This window comes from Miscanthus floridulus, chromosome 14, assembly GCF_019320115.1.
Source record: "Miscanthus floridulus cultivar M001 chromosome 14, ASM1932011v1, whole genome shotgun sequence".
In the NCBI taxonomy this organism is placed as follows: domain Eukaryota; kingdom Viridiplantae; phylum Streptophyta; class Magnoliopsida; order Poales; family Poaceae; genus Miscanthus; species Miscanthus floridulus.
In genome coordinates this window covers 90,397,132-90,414,335 of record NC_089593.1, presented here as the reverse complement: position 1 = coordinate 90,414,335, position 17,204 = coordinate 90,397,132, and the positions used below count along the sequence as shown (strand labels likewise).

Below are 17,204 nucleotides of genomic sequence, written 5' to 3'. Positions count from 1 at the left end.
GAGATGTGGTGGGAGGAGAGGATAAGATTGAGAAATTTTTACAGGCAGGGATGATTTTGAGGTCTACTGCCGCGCAGGTGTGCGAAACTGAATGGCGCGGAGCGACGAAAATTTAGACACAGAGTGTGCGGTGGATCTGTTGACGTCAAACCATGACGATATGTTAACAAGTCGTCATAGATTTAGCACCTTACCTTAGAAATAATCCGTCACAAATTACAACATTCTATGATGATTTCTCAGAAGGTCACTGGTGAACCGTCATGTATAAGGGTATTTCTTGTAGTGTTCAAAGGGCGCAAGGCCCTGTCTGCCACTCTCTCATCAGGGTCACGCAACCAGCGTGACACAAGGACAAGGGAACTCACCAACTCTTGGGGCGAAGTGCTCTAGGGCCCACTTATCAGCCCCTCCAGGCGGGGGCTCCTTGCTAGTCAATGAAGCATCGAGGAGGCTCACCTGGGGGAGGCCTCTCCGCAGACAGTTCTTGATGGTCAAGTACTAGAATGGTAGCAGTGACGTCAAGAGGCAGTTGCGGCACTGTTGTCTCCTCCATACATGACACAGCCGCGTCCAGCAACGATGCAGCAGAGGACTCTGCACCAGGTACATAAACCATATACTAGAGCCGAGCCGACTTGTACACCATGTCCTCCTCAGAATATAAGGGGAGGCACGGCTCGCCGATAGAAGAGAGGAATAAGAAAAAGGGCAAAGGAGACTAGACTTCTGACAGGAAGATAGCCAGACAGATCAAAACCCACCTCTGCTAGAGACAAGGCCGGTTTCTTACTAAGGAAGAACATCGACAAGCTCTAGGATACCAATCTCTCTCGATTTCCGCCAGTGTAATTCCTTGATTGGGCATTCCTAACACGATGATCACTACACTGCTGCATGTAGGCTTAGAAGCCCAAACCAAGATAAATCGTGCCGTGTCCCTTCCGTGTGTTTTGAGTGTCCGAACCATAGGAGCCCCACACATCGACTTCCGATGAACAACCACAATGCTCGCCGTGGTTACAAACACGCGACAGTAGGTGTTCTGAGCCCATCCATGAGCGGCCTCTAGATGGCATCCATGAGGCCATTGAGAGGGCGCGTCCCAAGCTTCGCCACCATGGTTAGGAACATGCCTTGGTGCTGTAGATCAGGTAGGTCGGGCGTCGACCTTGGAACCAGCCCTCCTAGCAACTCTGGAGGAGTGACGCATGGGGCCATGGTGGCCATGGTGCACTCCGCTGCCCTTTGTCGATCCGTTGAACTACTCATGCACAGTGGTGAAGCACTTATGGCGCCGCACGTGACATAGAGCAACCAAATGGCTGGAGGGGTCGTAGAGGTAGAGGTTTTGGTGGCTGTAGCACCCATGCCCCTTGCCACGCGACCGCATCCCAATCACAGCTTCCGCCACAGCCATGGCTGATAGCAGCCCGGTGTGGCTAGAGGTACTTAGCAACCTGAGCCTGGCAACCGTGCTCTTCCATAGATCTTCTCTCCACAAGCATGAATTTGGCCATCAGAAGCAAGGATCTAGCCATAGTAGGGAGAAATCGATAGATTTGTGATAGACTTGAGATTGGAGAAAAAAGAGAATATGGTGGGAAGAGGAGCAAACAGGATCGATCCCTTTTGTGCTATACCCAGTGGGCGCTGCGCCATGGCCAATGCTGCCGAGGGGGCCTTAGCGGCAATGGCCAAACTGGACGGAGGAGGCATGGTGATTTGGTGGTGGGCAGTCGCCCTTGAGTAATCTCTCTTAGGGACATACGCGAGGGTAGTTCCTAGGACAAAGTTAACATGCGACAGGTGACACGTTTGAGGAGCGTGTCACCTTGCCTATGTCATCCTCGCCCCCGCTCCGTCCCCGGGTTGCACCGCCCGCAGTTGGCGACTCCTGCTGTCTCACCGCACCACCCGCCGCCCGATCCCGCCCTCGACCCTGCCCTCCCCTAACCAGCAGCAATGGCCCCGGCCAACTGCCATCGATCTCCCAATGGCCCAGCAGGCGGCGCACCCCGCCGCCGCACCTGGCGCCATCTCACCCTACACCACCTCCGTGTCACGACTACTGCCCCCAAACCCTCTTATATAGCCGTCAGTGATGAATCCCCTCCCGAAACCCTAACGTTGGCCCCAGGCGGCTCCTCTTCTTCCACTTCAGCGGGGCGCAGATGGGTCGCGCAAGCATCTGAAGGCACGACGCATCGCGTGTTTGTTTGGGTAGTTCCCAACCCTTCATCACACCACGGTGATGAATGTTTTCAATATATAATACTCTATCATGAAAGGAGTTAATTTTAAATCTACAATTAACATTGTTCTTTTTTTTGCTGGTACTATTGTGGTGGTGATCGGTGAGCCATGTTTTTTTTCTGTTAATAAATAAGTACGCATTTGCTTATTGCGTGCACTACCATCAGTAGTATTATTCTGAACAGAATTGGCGGTTAAAGGTAAACCCCTCTCTCGGCTGGGGCCCACCCAGCGTCCAGGCACACGCCGCTCTCGCATGTTTTACGGCCGGGGCCTGACTACGTGAAGACAAGACGATCCGCGTTTTGACCGACGGGGACCACCGCCGGCCAGACGTCGGCCGCCGAGTAAATTCCGGAAAGCGACTGACAACTGACATCGCCGTCCGTTCCACGCCCGCACACAGCTAGCTCTCCGCTCCGCATAAACCACCCTCATCACTAGCAGTCCCTCACTACAGCCTAGGCTCTCTCGCTTTCCCCTCCACTCTACCCACCAGGCCTGCCACCATCGCCGGCGAGACCACCCTCATCGCCCATCAATCCCTCGTCCGGGATCGATAGATCGACGATGGCGCCCGAGGCCCGAGCTCGGTGGATGGAGGCCTGCCGCTGGGTTCCTGCTGTACAGGACGCAGGGTGGGGACGGCGGCCGGAGCCGCCGCCGCCGTTACGCGACCTCGACTGGGTGGACTATTTCGGTTGTGTCGTCATCGCCGTCATCGTCTGCGTCACCGCCGTCCATTTCCGTGACTTCTTGCTCGACGACGAGTACTCCGTCGTGAACGTCCTCTTGTTAATACTGACCAGAATGCACATGCTCGTGATGAAGTTCTCTCCGGCGCCGTCCAGCAGGACCGCCCTCGCGCTGCTTCCCACCTGTCCGGCACTCGCCCTAAGCACGCCGCCGGTGTGCTACGGTATGCTTGCCCTGCGATCCGATCTATCCACTTCGTTCTCTACATCTCCCTCCTCTTCCTCCGATCTCACTCCAACTTGCATATCTCTGTGTGTTTTTCATGCTGCGAATGTTTGTGAAGGATCCGATCTGGATTGAAATTAGAGAAGCTTATCACACCGTCAGCTGCAACTGGATGCTTAACGTTCCCTACTAGCCTACTATGCGTTACTTGCCCTATTGTTTTAATTTATAGTTTCTTGAATTCTTTGTTCCGATTTCGGATTGGCAATCCATGAAAATGTTTTGCATTTCTGCTTGAGTTTAGCTGTCTAATCGATTTACTAGGCAATTATATACATAAGTTGGCGAGTGCACATCTCTTGATGTTTGCATAGTGTGAATGTTTTCTCCTCTACTGACGACCATGCTACATGTTCTTCACAAAACACCAGACTGGGAGAAACCAGCAGCTGCCATGGTGCTGCCAGGCAGTAGCGGCTTTGCAGATAGCAACCGGCGGAGCGATGAACAGGACAGTGATTACAAGGCCGCCAGGAAGTGCTTTGACAGTCTTGTACGTGATGCTGCCTGGACCTGCGATGAACAAGAGGATGATTACAAGGCCACCATGAAGTGCTTTGACAGTCTTGTCCGCGATGCTGCGAGGATCTGCTTTGTTTGGAGCTACGATGCTATTCCTCTGACTCGTCAATGTAACATCTATTTTTCACTCTCTTCATTCTCCAGTACAATAATCTTGGAATCAATACTTGATTCCAATTGACCTCTGGAGGCGATCATTTATATATATATCTGATTGTGCCTTGTTATTGCAGCTGATGATCCACCTCCGACATGAACGAAAAGGTCTAGCTTGACGGCTGCGCGGAGCAACTGATATCCAGACGAGTACTGGATGAGCTCAGCCTAGTAGCTTAAAGAAAGCTGTTAACAACAGTAATATATAAATGCCGTATGTTTCTAAATCGGTTCAACAATGCAAGCAACCGAATTTTATCCTTGCTAGTAAGTGGTGGCATGTGCCAAGAAGTGAGGATCGATCGATGCCTCAAATCCTTTGCCTCCAGATGCAGTTTTTTTTTCCTGTTAATTCGTTGCGCCATTGACTGTTTCTGTGTCCATGGCACTGATATTTTTATTGCATAATGTTGTCTCTTTCATTTTATTATTTGGTTTTTCTGTTTTTTCTGATCTTCTCTAAGTTTTCAGTTTGTGGAACATGGATTGCTTATGTCGATTGGGAGATCAAGATTATGAGAGCGATCTGTTTCTGTTCAGATAGCTATAGCTAGCTTATTGATTGTGTTAAGTTGTGTTGTGGCTGGTGTGGTGAGGCACAACGGCATGTTCAGGATGGGCAATGGAATAACAGCACCCCCCAAAAGTTAGGACGGGCGTCCTTAATAAGTTTGTACTTAGCCGAAGTTAAATTGGAGTAGATAGTCTTAACCGATTAACTGATCTAACCCTTCCTCCTCAATCATGTTTCCTTTCTCTGTCTGTTCAATCACAATAGATTATTGCAGCAAATAACTATCAATTTGCCATGGAAATTTACTATCACTACTACAAAAAAAGATTTATAGCAACGGCTCAATTTTTTTGTAGAGACGGCTAGGGATGGAGCCGGCCCTACAGTGGGCGTGCTCGGGATCCACGAGACTAACCGCCCCTATAAATGGCACAGTAGGGGCGGCTGGTGATGCGAGCCGCCCCTACAAATGGGTCGATTTGTAGGGGCGGCTCACTCACTAGCCGTCCCCGGTGTTGCGTTTTGTAGGGGCGGCTGGTCTCCTAGTTTTTTCTCCTATAATAATATCTAATACTCTACCTCAATTTTTTTATTGGAAAAAGTTTCAGCAATTCCCTATCCACTCTCCTCTAGAAAATGTTTTTTGTTTATGTAACCAGACTCTTGTTGTGCTACAACGCTTGTTTGATATATTTACACCATAAGATACTCAAGACACTAGACTTAGGTTCTGTAACTAAAAACTTTGCATCAAGGTTGGGATACAGCAGGATTTATTTTTCTTGCTGAGGACAAACTTGATATGCAAATGGTTAAATCTTTAGTTAAATTTGTTCTTAGTGTTTAAGGCATGTAATTGTTCTGTTTCTTCTATTTTTGAAAAGGAGATAGAGGGGTTTTATTTTGTCTACTCCTAAAAATACAATGGATTGCAAATGATAACACTTGCAATTGATGTTTGTAGATGGTTAATTATATGATTATGTGATTGAACATTTAATCTCAAGAAATACTAGATGGATGATGTATTTGGCTAAACAACGTACTGTTTTGTGTTTCAACATTTGCTCTTGTATAGGATGAATAATTTCTATTGTAACTCTTAATTTTGTGTACGAATATATTAAATTATGTTGCCAGAATAATTAAAAATATTTCTGTTACTGGCACGTTTATGTATCGCCTAATGTTAGGTTTTGAACCAGGTCTACAAAATTTCGGATACAGCCCTGGGACAAGGTAGTTGTAGCAAAGGAGTGGTTTAATTATATATATCTTGTGGTCTTACTGACTTGAACAGTATGTTAGGTAGTTGATATCAAATATATTGACTTGCTGATTGTTTTGGTCTAAATAATTTCAAGCTTTTGAAAGAGAGTACAGAATCTTAATCAGTGAAACTAGCACTAAGTCTGCTAAGCTGCCTGTACTTGTTCGAGCTGTCAATTCAGTGCATTAGTTAATGTTAAAAGATGATTACACACTACATGCATACATATGTTGACCAGTTTCCTGCTTGATTAGGACTTCATGGTATTAAACCTTGACGGTCTTGACTCATGATCGAGTTTCCTTTTTTTTCCATCAAAACAACTAGTTAATGAATGATGTACAGCACAAGACTAATCTGATATAGAATATTGTATGAACTTCTGACTTTTTCTTGACAGTGAGAGATTGTTAAATAAGAAACCTTTAACAGTGTGTGATAAATTTAGATATATATATGCCACCTGAGCAAGCACAAGACGAATATATTAGTCACAGTTATAACTTGTCGTTCCTGTCCTTTTCCATCCATATACATTTTCAAATGGATGTTACCAGCGTGGGTGTTAGTTTAGCTTTACTAATAATTAGAACTAACTTCACAAGCAATGCTGGTACCGTCTTGGATGAAGATCAAAATTGTTCATGGGACGTAGCAATGCACATACTCCTACGTACTTGCAGTAGGAGTTAGCTTGTTACTTGGAGTTAGCTTGTTATTGCTTTTTTTTATGCACTTTGCCGAGCGCCAGAAGCTTTGCCGAGTGTATTTTATCGGGCACTCGGCAAAGACGGTCTTTGCCGAGTGCCAAATAAAATACACTCGGCAAAAAAAACACTCGACAAAGATGACTTTGCCGAGTGTTTTTTTTCGGCACTCGGCAAAGATGTATTTTGCCGAGTGCCTTTTTTTCTGGCACTCGGCAAAGAGGCATTTTGCTGTGTGCATTTTTTTTTGCCCTCGGCAAATCATTTTTTCAAAGCAATTTTTAGGCCCTAAATGAATTCAAATGAAAAACTTTTCAACTACAAAGTTGTATAACTTCTCAAGATCTACAAAGTTTATTTTGGTCATTTCTTCATTTGACAAAGCGACAATAACGTTGTTCATAAAATCTACATCTCTCTCATATTAGTTTCATGAAAGTAGAAGAGAGATATATAAGATTTGTGAACAATGTTACTACCACTATGTCGGATGAACAAATGACCAAAATAAACTTTGTAGATCTTGAGAAGTTATGAAATTTTGTAGTTGGCAACATTTTGATTTGAAATCATCTTGTCATGCAAAAACGACGTTTGAATTTGAAAATTTTAAAATTTGAATTTTTCAAAAGACCTCAGATGGAAAAACTTTCTAAATGAAAATTGTAGATCTCCAAAAGTTATGAAACTATGTAGTTGACAACTTTTTGATTTGAAATCATCTTATCATGCAAAACTAAGTTTGAATCTCTCAAATTTGAAATTCGAATTTTTCAAACGACCTCAGATGGAAAATCTTCCTAAATGAAAATTGTAGATCTCAAAAAATTATGAAACTTTGTAGTTGACCACTTTTTTATTTGAATTTGTTTAGGGCCTCAAACAAGCAATTTACTCTCGGTTTAGTATAATATATGAGGATAGATAACATAATCTAGACACAAGTGATAGTGTAGTGTAGTGGTAGAGCAGTAGACACGCGAGGGAGAGGTTATGAGTTCGAATCCCGCCGGCCGCGTTAGCCGCGAATTTTGTGCAAAAAATACAACGACTTCGATGGAGACGAACGGGCGCTGGCCAGTGGCGGCCTCCCCAAAAAAGAAATTTGCTATTATTTTTGTGTTTTTTTTTTTTGCATCTTCATTTTGCCGAGTGTAAATATTTGCTGAGTGCTTTTCCGGCACTCGGCAAAGGCTTCTTTACCGATTAATTTTTTGCCGAGTGCGGCACTCGGCAAAGCCTTTGCCGAGTGTATTTCGGGCTTTGCCGAGTGCTTTTCCGGCACTCGGCAAAGGCTTCTTTACCGATTAATTTTTTGCCGAGTGCGGCACTCGGCAAAGCCTTTGCCGAGTGTATTTCGGGCTTTGCCGAGTGCCTGCAGAGGGTGTCCGGTAGTGATGAAAGCCTAGTGCAGATGGACACATATGTCTCAGGAGAACTGAACAAATCTGAGTTTGGTTTGTGTCAGTTGCAGCGATATGTTGACCTAGTGCATTCATTATATATCTAGTATCTTCTTAAACATTTCACGATCAAAATGGAGGCAGACATCCTGATAGTCAGTGCAACATAGAAATATACTCTTTGACATCAAAACATAGTAGTAGATGGCCATCATGGGATCAAGGAAGCAACGTGCCAAGTGCATCACCATCTCCACTGGTGGTGACACACAGAAGGTCCCAAAACGGTTTGTTCCTATGATCCTGGTCGATGGCGAAAATGTTGGACAGAGCCAAAAGATCTTGGTTCCAGTGCATATGCTAAGAGAGCTGTGCATGGCGGCACTGCTGGAGATGGCAACATCAGTTTGGGCATGGCCAGCGTGGCATTTTGAGGATTCCGTGCAATGCGATCCATGTTGATCATATTATAAACGAGTTGATGTTGAAAGGTAGATAGTTTCAAATCTTTTGTCATGTTTGTTCATGGATTTTCGTGCTTTTTGTGAGGTATTTTATACTAATTGTATTTATTGTTAATTGTTCCTTTTGATTTAGATGTGTATCTTCTTAGGTAGGTAGAGAGGTCAAGTCTTAGGTAGGTATAGAGGCAGAGAATCCTAGACAAACCAAGACAATATTAGCACTAGCCCACTTGTTTGGATCATTCAATTGGAGCTAATTTGTAGCAGCTAACAGTTAGCAACAGATACTAAATGTTTGGGTGGACTTATTTGATGTCAGAGGGATCAGAAATTAGGAGATTTTCTTGAGGGCCAGAAGCAAATGTAATCAAGAAATGGCACAAAGTAATAGTGGTGTTTATCATCTTGTAGGCAACCTTAAAGTCCAAATTTAATTCCCCTGTTGCATCCATCCCCTGCAACCTAGGTACACTGACAATAACTGCCATGAGGCATTGCACGGCTGTCATCGCATCATCTCACTCATAAACATGAAGATCTGATCTTCACGTTTTCACCAACTTATATGAGATTTATTCATTAGCTCGGATCTATATATCTGCTCCTTATTTTCCCATATTGTCAATATAGTAGTTGTGTATAGTAGCGGTATTATAGTACTCCATAGCAGCGAAGTTTAGGCTAGCTAACACGGTATAGCTCACTTATGAATAAGAGGGTCGGGAACTTAGCTATCACCAAACTTGTATGTGGACTGAGGCTGAATCCTACTGGTGGCAAGTTGCTGAGGCAGCAACCAGCACATCCGTCCCTAGCAGCGCGCCAAAGGATGCACCCATGTTCTCGAAACCTTAAACCGTGCTGGTGAGGTAAAAAGCACAGGCACACGCGAAGCTATAATAAATTATTATAATTATTAATTTCTTCAAGATGATAGATTTGAGAAAACGGTAGGACGAATGAATAAAATGTGAAATTCATACTGACACGTACCCCTATCTGAAATAACCTACTGGATTCCTCGAGGTGACATGAGTGATTATTCATAAATATGGGTGTTGGCTGCATATGCTTTAGAAGATGAATATTGTCCTTAAAAATATACATAAAGACCTATGGGTAAGATACATAAACTCATATACATTCACTCAAAAAAATAATTGACAAGTGGGTACGACTCATATTATTACTTTGATGCTTAAGGAAGGATAGTCTCCACCTGATCTAAATAATTTTGCATGTGTACTAATATTAATGTTATTGTTACTGTTGGCTGCATGTCCCAGTGCCACATAGGGTAGGTATATACTGCAATTGCACCAACTAATACTGTGCTTTTCTTTTCTAAATTTGAATATCCATAAACTCCGTTTGCCAGCCACCCACTTTTTTCTATGCTTCTCTCTCGATATTTCCACGTGTGTACGAGTTGTAGCCATGCAAGCCGAAGGAAAAACCGGCAGGTTCTATAATGCCTCAACAAAATATGACATTGAAGTCATATTGTCCTTAAGCAAGAACATTGGTGATTCAGTTCACACCAGTCCACTAAATAGAATTCTAGGTGCCCAATTTTTTGGGTGCAGGATAATAATGACACCACCATATCATCAAGGAAAAAGACTTTTCGACCCGGCCAGCCACCTAAACTTTTTCGGTCATCCGATTTACCTCAGCCATTTTCAAAACTGGTTTTTTTTACCATCTCAACTTTTAAAATCGTTTGCTTTTTGCACCCTAGATGGTTTTGATGGTGGTTTTGCTGACATGACGTCATATCAAAGAGAGGTAAATCAGAGTAGTTTTAAATGTTCACGGAGGTAAATCGAACTAGAAATACTTTTTAAAAAATCCAAAATTCCTAAAAATCAATTTCAAAAGTTTATCCAAATATTTTTATATGGAAAATAATGCAAATAAAATCATTAAATTTTGTTTTCTCTTAGAAAATCCAAAGAATGTTTGATTTACCTTGAAAAAATAGGAAACTAGTTTCATTTTTTTGCTAAAATCATGCTCTGTCCTATGATGCCCAGCTTACACACACTCTTTCTTTAATATATTTAATTGTTTTATAAACTATTTAATTTAATTAAGTTTTAATACAATGAATTATGGCATCTAGATTTCCCTGCCGCACCAGGAATACATAAGCTACACAGGATTGTCACCAGGTAGCTACCACAACAATCTGTGGGGTAGGCCGCAGACACAGGTAAGCTATAGCCCTAACACCATGTTTATGCTAAAAACTTACTACTCTAATCGCATCCCGACAAACTGATAAGAGCACTCTACAAGAGCAATGCACCCGTAAACAACAATCACTACCGGACTCCTTGAGTTTGCCGAGTGCCCGAAACACTCGGCAAATGGTAAAAAACACTCGGCAAATGGTTCGCCGAGTGTAACACTCGGCGAACAGCACTCGCCAAAAACAGTGACGGCAAAGCCAACTTTGCCGAGTGTCTTTTATCGGGCACTCGGCAAAGCCTTTGCTGAGTGCCCGACACTCGGCAAAGTTCAAACCAAAAAAAACCCCGAAAAAATAGGAATTTTTACCAAAAAAAATGAATTTTTTTTTATCGATGGAGGCCCACACCGGCCAGCGCCCACCCATCTCCGACATTTTTCGCGTGAATTTCATGGCAACGCGGCCGATGCGATTCGAACCCGAGACCTCCCGCTGTGCACATACCTCCTCTACCACTACACCACACTCTCACTTAGTGTCCGGATTCTGTTTTAGTTCCCAATATATTATACTAAACCGAGTGTAAATTGCATGTTTGAGGCCCTAAACGAATTCAAATAAAAAAGTTGTAAACTACAAAGTTTCATAACTTTTCGAGATCTACACTTTTAGTTTAGGAAGTTTTTCCATCCAAGGTCATTTACAAAATTTGAATTTTAAAATTTTGAAATTCAAACACAGTTTTGCATGACAAGATGTTTTCAAATCAAAAGGTTGTAGACTACAAAGTTTCATAACTTTTCGAGATCTACACTTTTAGTTTAGGAAGTTTTTCCATCCGAGGTCGTTTACAAAATTTAAATTTTAAAATTTTGAAATTCAAACACAGTTTTGCATGACAAGATGTTTTCAAATCAAAAGGTTGTAAACTACAAAGTTTCATAACTTTTCGAGATCTACACTTTTAGTTTAGGAAGTTTTTCCATCCGAGGTCGTTTACAAAATTTGAATTTTAAAATTTTGAAATTCAAACGCAGTTTTGCATGACAAGATGTTTTCAAATCAAAAAGTTGCCAATTACAAAGTTTCATAACTTTTCGAGATCTACAAAGTTTATTTTAGTTGTTTGGTCATCTGTTCATCCGACATGGTCGTTCTAACATTGTTCACAAATCTTATATATCTCTCTTGTTGTTTCATAAACTACGAGACAGATATGTTAGATTTGTGAACAAATTTATTTTCACTTTGTCGTATGAAGAAAAGAACAAAACAAACATTATACATCTTGATGAGTTATACAACTTTGTAGTTGAAAACTTTTTCATTTGAATTAATTTACTGCTTGAAAATGTGCTTTGAAATTTTCTTTGCCGAGTGTCAAAAAAAAACACTCGGCAAAGAGGCTCTTTGCCGAGTGTCAAAAAAAACACTCGGCAAAGAGAATCTTTGCCGAGTGTCAAAAAAACACTCGGCAAAGGAGTCTTTGCCGAGTGCCCGAAAAATAACACTCGGCAAACCACCTGGCACTCGGCAAAAAGCCGATCTCCGGTAGTGAATGATATGAATCAATACTTAATCAATAAGAGATATTAGAGTTACCAAAGAAAATCCTGGATGTTACTTGAACAAGAGCTACGTTCGCCGATGTACAAATGGAAGAGGATGCCGACACCTTGGCTCCTCTCTAAGCTTTCCCTCTCTCTCTCTCCCCCTATTTTCTAAGACTAGAGTGACATGACTTTGCTTTGTATGTGGGCTTCTCCTTTTTTTCTATGGTGAAGAGTGGCACCATTAATGTGTATTTATAGGTCCATGGAGTAGAGGGGGCATTTGTAGGCAAGTGTAAGGTAGCAGGCTGACAGGTGGGGTCGAGCGACCCCCTATACGTTCATCCTAGCCCATGTATTCATATATTCACAACTACACCAAAACTTTTGGAAATAATTAGAATTAAGTCCTATGACTATGATGGATGTCAAATATTTCTCCAATTTCAGCATATAGTTGATGGTATGGAATGGTGAGTTAATCACCATCAACAGGGGTGTTGTGAGCAGGAGGCAGCGTCACCGAGCCAAACCGTGGCTAACGGGCGAGTAGCTAGGAGAGCGGTGCGTCTATGGTTTTGGTGGGGTTGTTTGTCGAGGGGACCTAGCTAGGCCTGAACTCGTGATACCACGTAGAAAAGTGTTGGGAGAATGACCACAATCCCACGATGGGGTGCCTTTCATGTATATAGCCATGTACATGGGTACTACAACTGGTGGTACAAACAATTGAGTCAGGCTATATAATTATCCTAATAGGCTTGTTTCATCGATAGATTTCACTTGATAGTATAGTAGGTTATTTACAAAGTTCTTACTATATGTGAGGATTAAGTTCTCCTAAAACCTCATCCAGAATAAGTATATATTACTTGAGTTAGCCAACAGTGCTTTTCACATCTAAACATATTATTTGAAATATTATTGTAGTTACATGAAGAAACCTTCTGGCACAAAGGTCGATCGGTTCACAAAACAAAGGACGGGGAAGAGACAGGCTTAGCGTGTGTAATACCCTTGTCAGCGCAAAAACGTGTCGATGCACCGGGCACACAGCAAGCCAGAAGGATCTGCTTGATGAAGCAAGGCTGGAGATCCGCCTGGCTTCAACGCAGGACCAGTCGACCCTACGAATTCCTCCCAAGGACGTGCCAGTCAATTTGACCTGCAATTGACAAGGAGAGAAAGTTTATCAGTAATTTAAGGCAGAACATGCCGGTATTTGCCTAGACAGTTCCAAGTGTGCCGCTTCGGGAGCAACCGGTATTAGCCCACTAGATCTTCAGCACGAAGATGTCTGACCACTCACTAATGTTGCCGAGCACGCACTAGTGATGCCGACCACGAACTATCATTTTGGTCATACACCACCACATGTTGGCGTCCACGTCGCACAACGTGGCCAGCGCCCATGGCCACACCGCCACCGTACGCCCGTAGCACGCCGCCTGCCGGCCTCTGCGGCGCCAGTTTGAGGGCGAGGTGGTCGGATCCAGGCCCGGCGGACTTGGACCCGACGTTTCTTACTCGCCGCCGGCCATCCTCACTACCGGAGATGGCTTCTTTGCCGAGTGTCCCAGACTTTGCCGAGTGCTTTTTATCGGGCACTCGGCAAAGAGGCTGTTTGCCGAGTGCCAGAGAGGAAAGTAACTCGGCAAACAACTGGCAACTCGGACAACGAGGTGGTTTGCCGAGTGTCGAGCACATCAGGCAAACAATAAACACTTGGCAAAGAGGTGGTTTGCCGAGTGTCAGGACGGCTCGGCACTGGCTAACGGGCAAACCAGAACACTATCTCGGCAAGGGCCGCCTCCGTTAACGGCCGGCAGGGCGCCGTTATCCTTTTGCCGAGTGTCTTATCCTGACACTCGGCAAAGAGGCTCCGTTGGTCGAGTGTCATTTTTTGACACTCGGCAAAACCATTTATTTTTGTTTATTTTAACCTCTCAAACTTTTTTCAGCTAGTCCTCATACAATACCTAGAACTCCATGTTCCAATGTGGTACATTTCTTGGACTTTTCTATATTTCTTTAATTTATTTCATTTAATTGAATTTTCTTGGATAATTCAAATTATACTGCTAGTCATTCGAATAATGAAAAAATAATGGAAAAATAATATTAATGTTATTTAGTATAATGTGAGGCCGTATCCAGGAACAGACCACCAATTTCGAACATCTTGTTCACGAAACATAACCACGAACTTGCGGTCAAGTTGTTTTAAAATTCTATAAAAAGCAAACGAAGTCCAAAATCATGAAACTTGTCAAAATGTCATGATATCATATGTGGAGGTGTGATAAAAAATTAAGAAGGGTTTCGCAGCAAGTTGTCACGTATGTGCATTGCAAGCATGCAAACCCGAAAAATCTCCGAAGAGGTGGTAAGCATCGTACGTGACAAACTTATGTAAAACCTCCTCAATTTTTATCACAGCCTCCACATATGATATCTTGACATCTTGACAAGTTTCTGATTTTCGACTTCGTTTGCTTTTTATAGAATTTAAAAACAACTTGACCCGCAAGGTTCGTGGTCATGTTTCGTGAACAAGATGTTCGAAATTGGTGGTCTGTTCCATGGATAGGCCTACATTATATCTAAATAAAATGATATCATTTTTCATTCATTTTTTTCATTATACGAATGACTAGCAGTTATAATTGAATTATCCAAGAAAATTCAATTAAATGAAATAAATTAAGAAATATAGAAAAAGTCCGACAAATATGCCACATTGGAACATGGAGTACCAGGTATTGTACGAGGACTGCAGAAAAAGTTTGGAGGGTCAAAAGTGAAAAAAATATGGTTTGCCGAGTGTCAAAAAATGGCACTCGACAAAGGAGCCTCTTTGCCGAGTGTCAGGACGGCTGGCACTCGGCAAAGATTTTTAATAATTTTCAAAAAACCCCTCTTTGTCGGAGTGCCAGCCTGGTTGGTAATTCGGCAAAGAATTTTAAAAAATTAAAAAATACTTTGCTGATTGCCAGATCGGGGGCACTCGGCAAAGAATTTTTTTTAAAAAAACCCTCTTTGCCGAATGCCAAGCCAGGTGGCACTCGGCAAAGAATTAAAAAAAAACTTTGCCGAGTGCCAGATCGGGGGCACTCGTCAAAGGGGGGATTTAACCCCGCCGGCTGGGCCAGCCCGCACCACACCGCACACACGCACATAAGCACGCACCAGCGCCGCCGCCGCCCCCGAGTCTCCTGCGCGCCACGCAGCCCGCGCTTCGCCCCCCCCCGTTGCCGCGCCGCCGGGAGGAGGAGGAGAAGAAGAGGAGGAGGAGAGGGAGAGGAGGAGAGGAGGAAGAAGGAGGAGAGAAGGAGGGGGCCCGCCGAAGCAACGTGCACCTTCGCCCTCGCGCGCTCCTACAGCGGGCACCGCAACAACGGCCGCCGGCAGGTGCGGCGCGGTCCCCACAGAGGCAGCGGCGGAACCCGCATCTGGCCATCCTCAGTCGCCATTTCCTGCAGTGGTGGAGGCCCTAGGCCGTCTCCGCCTATGGAGTGGATGCATGAATAGATTAAGATGTCCTGGTTAGGGTGTCTTCGTGGACGCTGGTTATGGTGCAATAGTTGCATAATCTGAGGTTTAGCATGGATGGATTGTTGATGCATGGATTGATGTTTTCTCATAAATTACTATAGCATAGGAATATATTAGTAATGGGATATAGATCCTGAAGTTGTAATCCCTGATCCTTGCTTATCCTGATTACGTTGCTAGGTGTTCCTTACATAATCTTGTGCATGCCGGCCATCGTGCGGTTCATATATATGTGCATGTCGGCCATCGTGCCATTGGTTTTCTTGCAGGTTTTGGAAACCTCACCGTGTAGGGGAGGTGCTGCCAAAATTTTGTATTGACAGTTTTATGTTTCTTTTTTTTCAGAGAAGAGCCTGTTGGAGCGGAGCCGGAGTACCTCGGCGACCCCAATTACATTTCTTGGTTTAAACGGAAGGTACCATCCAATTTAGCTCGTACTTAGTTTGACATTCTAAGTTACTCGTACGTGCGAATAATATAACGATGTATCCTGCTTGAGCTTGCAGGGCCAGAGTGATGCGTCTATGCGTGCCGAGTTGAGACAGGTTGCCTATGGCTTTGCCTATAGGGTCAGGTCATTTTCCGGCTATGACGTGAATGGATATCGCTTTCGCACAACAAGCTACGAGCAGAGTCGGCCCAATCGAAGAACCACAAGTTTCGGAGTTTTTACGCCCGGTGTTGATGAGTCGAGTATTATGGAAGAATTGAAGAAATATCATGAACTCAAGTTTCATGGTTCCAACCTTTTAACCCCCGTCATATTCAAAATGCCATTGGTTTGATCCTGAAGTAATGAGACGGACATATTGTAATCTTGGTCTAGTCGAAATTCGATAGGATTCCGTCTTACCAGGAGACGATGTCTATATTGTGGCCTAACAGGCCACGCAAGTTTATTATCTCCCATATGCCGTGTTAAACCAAAAGGCATCTTAAGGTTGGGATATTGTGCACAGGGTATCGCCACACCGGTAAAGTGCCTGTCCCAACGATGAAGATTACAACTTAGACCCAAACACATATGACAGAGAGTTCTTTCAAGAAGAGGGACTAGAAGGGAGGTTTGAGATAGACTTAATCGAAGCGATAGGAATAGAAGTAGACAATGAAATGGTTATTGAAGAGGACGCTGGAGATGAGGTGCAAAATGCTTGAGCGATTACATTTAGACAATGACAATGGCAACATTGCTCATTTGGATAGTGTTGATTGTTTCGACATGATTGATAGTGATGATGAGACTTATGATGCAGCTAATCCCGATCATGAAGATTATTTCTAATACATGTAATACTATTTTATTTTGTAATTACGTTTTGTTTATTTTGCATCTCTTTCTAAGTACTTATGTTATCTGTGCTTATTGGTTTACTCTTTTTAATTGCAGGTGATTAACAAAGATGGTGGGCGGTGGGATGAGGAAGCTAACGTCCTTGTACCGAAGGACAAGCACCACTGCACTGGGGGAGAGGAGGAGGAGCAACCATAGGAGGGAGCCGTCGCCTGCCGCCCCATTCGCGTGAGGAGGAGGAGGAGGAGCAGGTGCCCCAGGAGGACGCCAAGGAGGCACAGGAGGACGCGTAGGAGGACGAGGAGGAGGAGGCGATAGCAGGGGGTTCCGCTTCCTCT

General features: G+C 43.7%; 1 protein-coding gene across 1 annotated transcript; it reads left to right on the top strand.

Annotated features, from left to right (window-relative positions):
* Window positions 1-2,826: 2,826 nt before the first annotated feature.
* On the top strand, window positions 2,827-17,064 carry LOC136503969 (uncharacterized). The gene is made up of 5 exons (XM_066498874.1): window positions 2,827-3,175; window positions 3,609-3,869; window positions 5,623-5,668; window positions 15,918-15,987; window positions 16,963-17,064. The coding sequence occupies exons 1-5, from the start codon at window positions 2,827-2,829 to the stop codon at window positions 17,062-17,064; spliced, it is 828 nt and encodes a 275-aa protein (XP_066354971.1).
* Window positions 17,065-17,204: the final 140 nt, after the last annotated feature.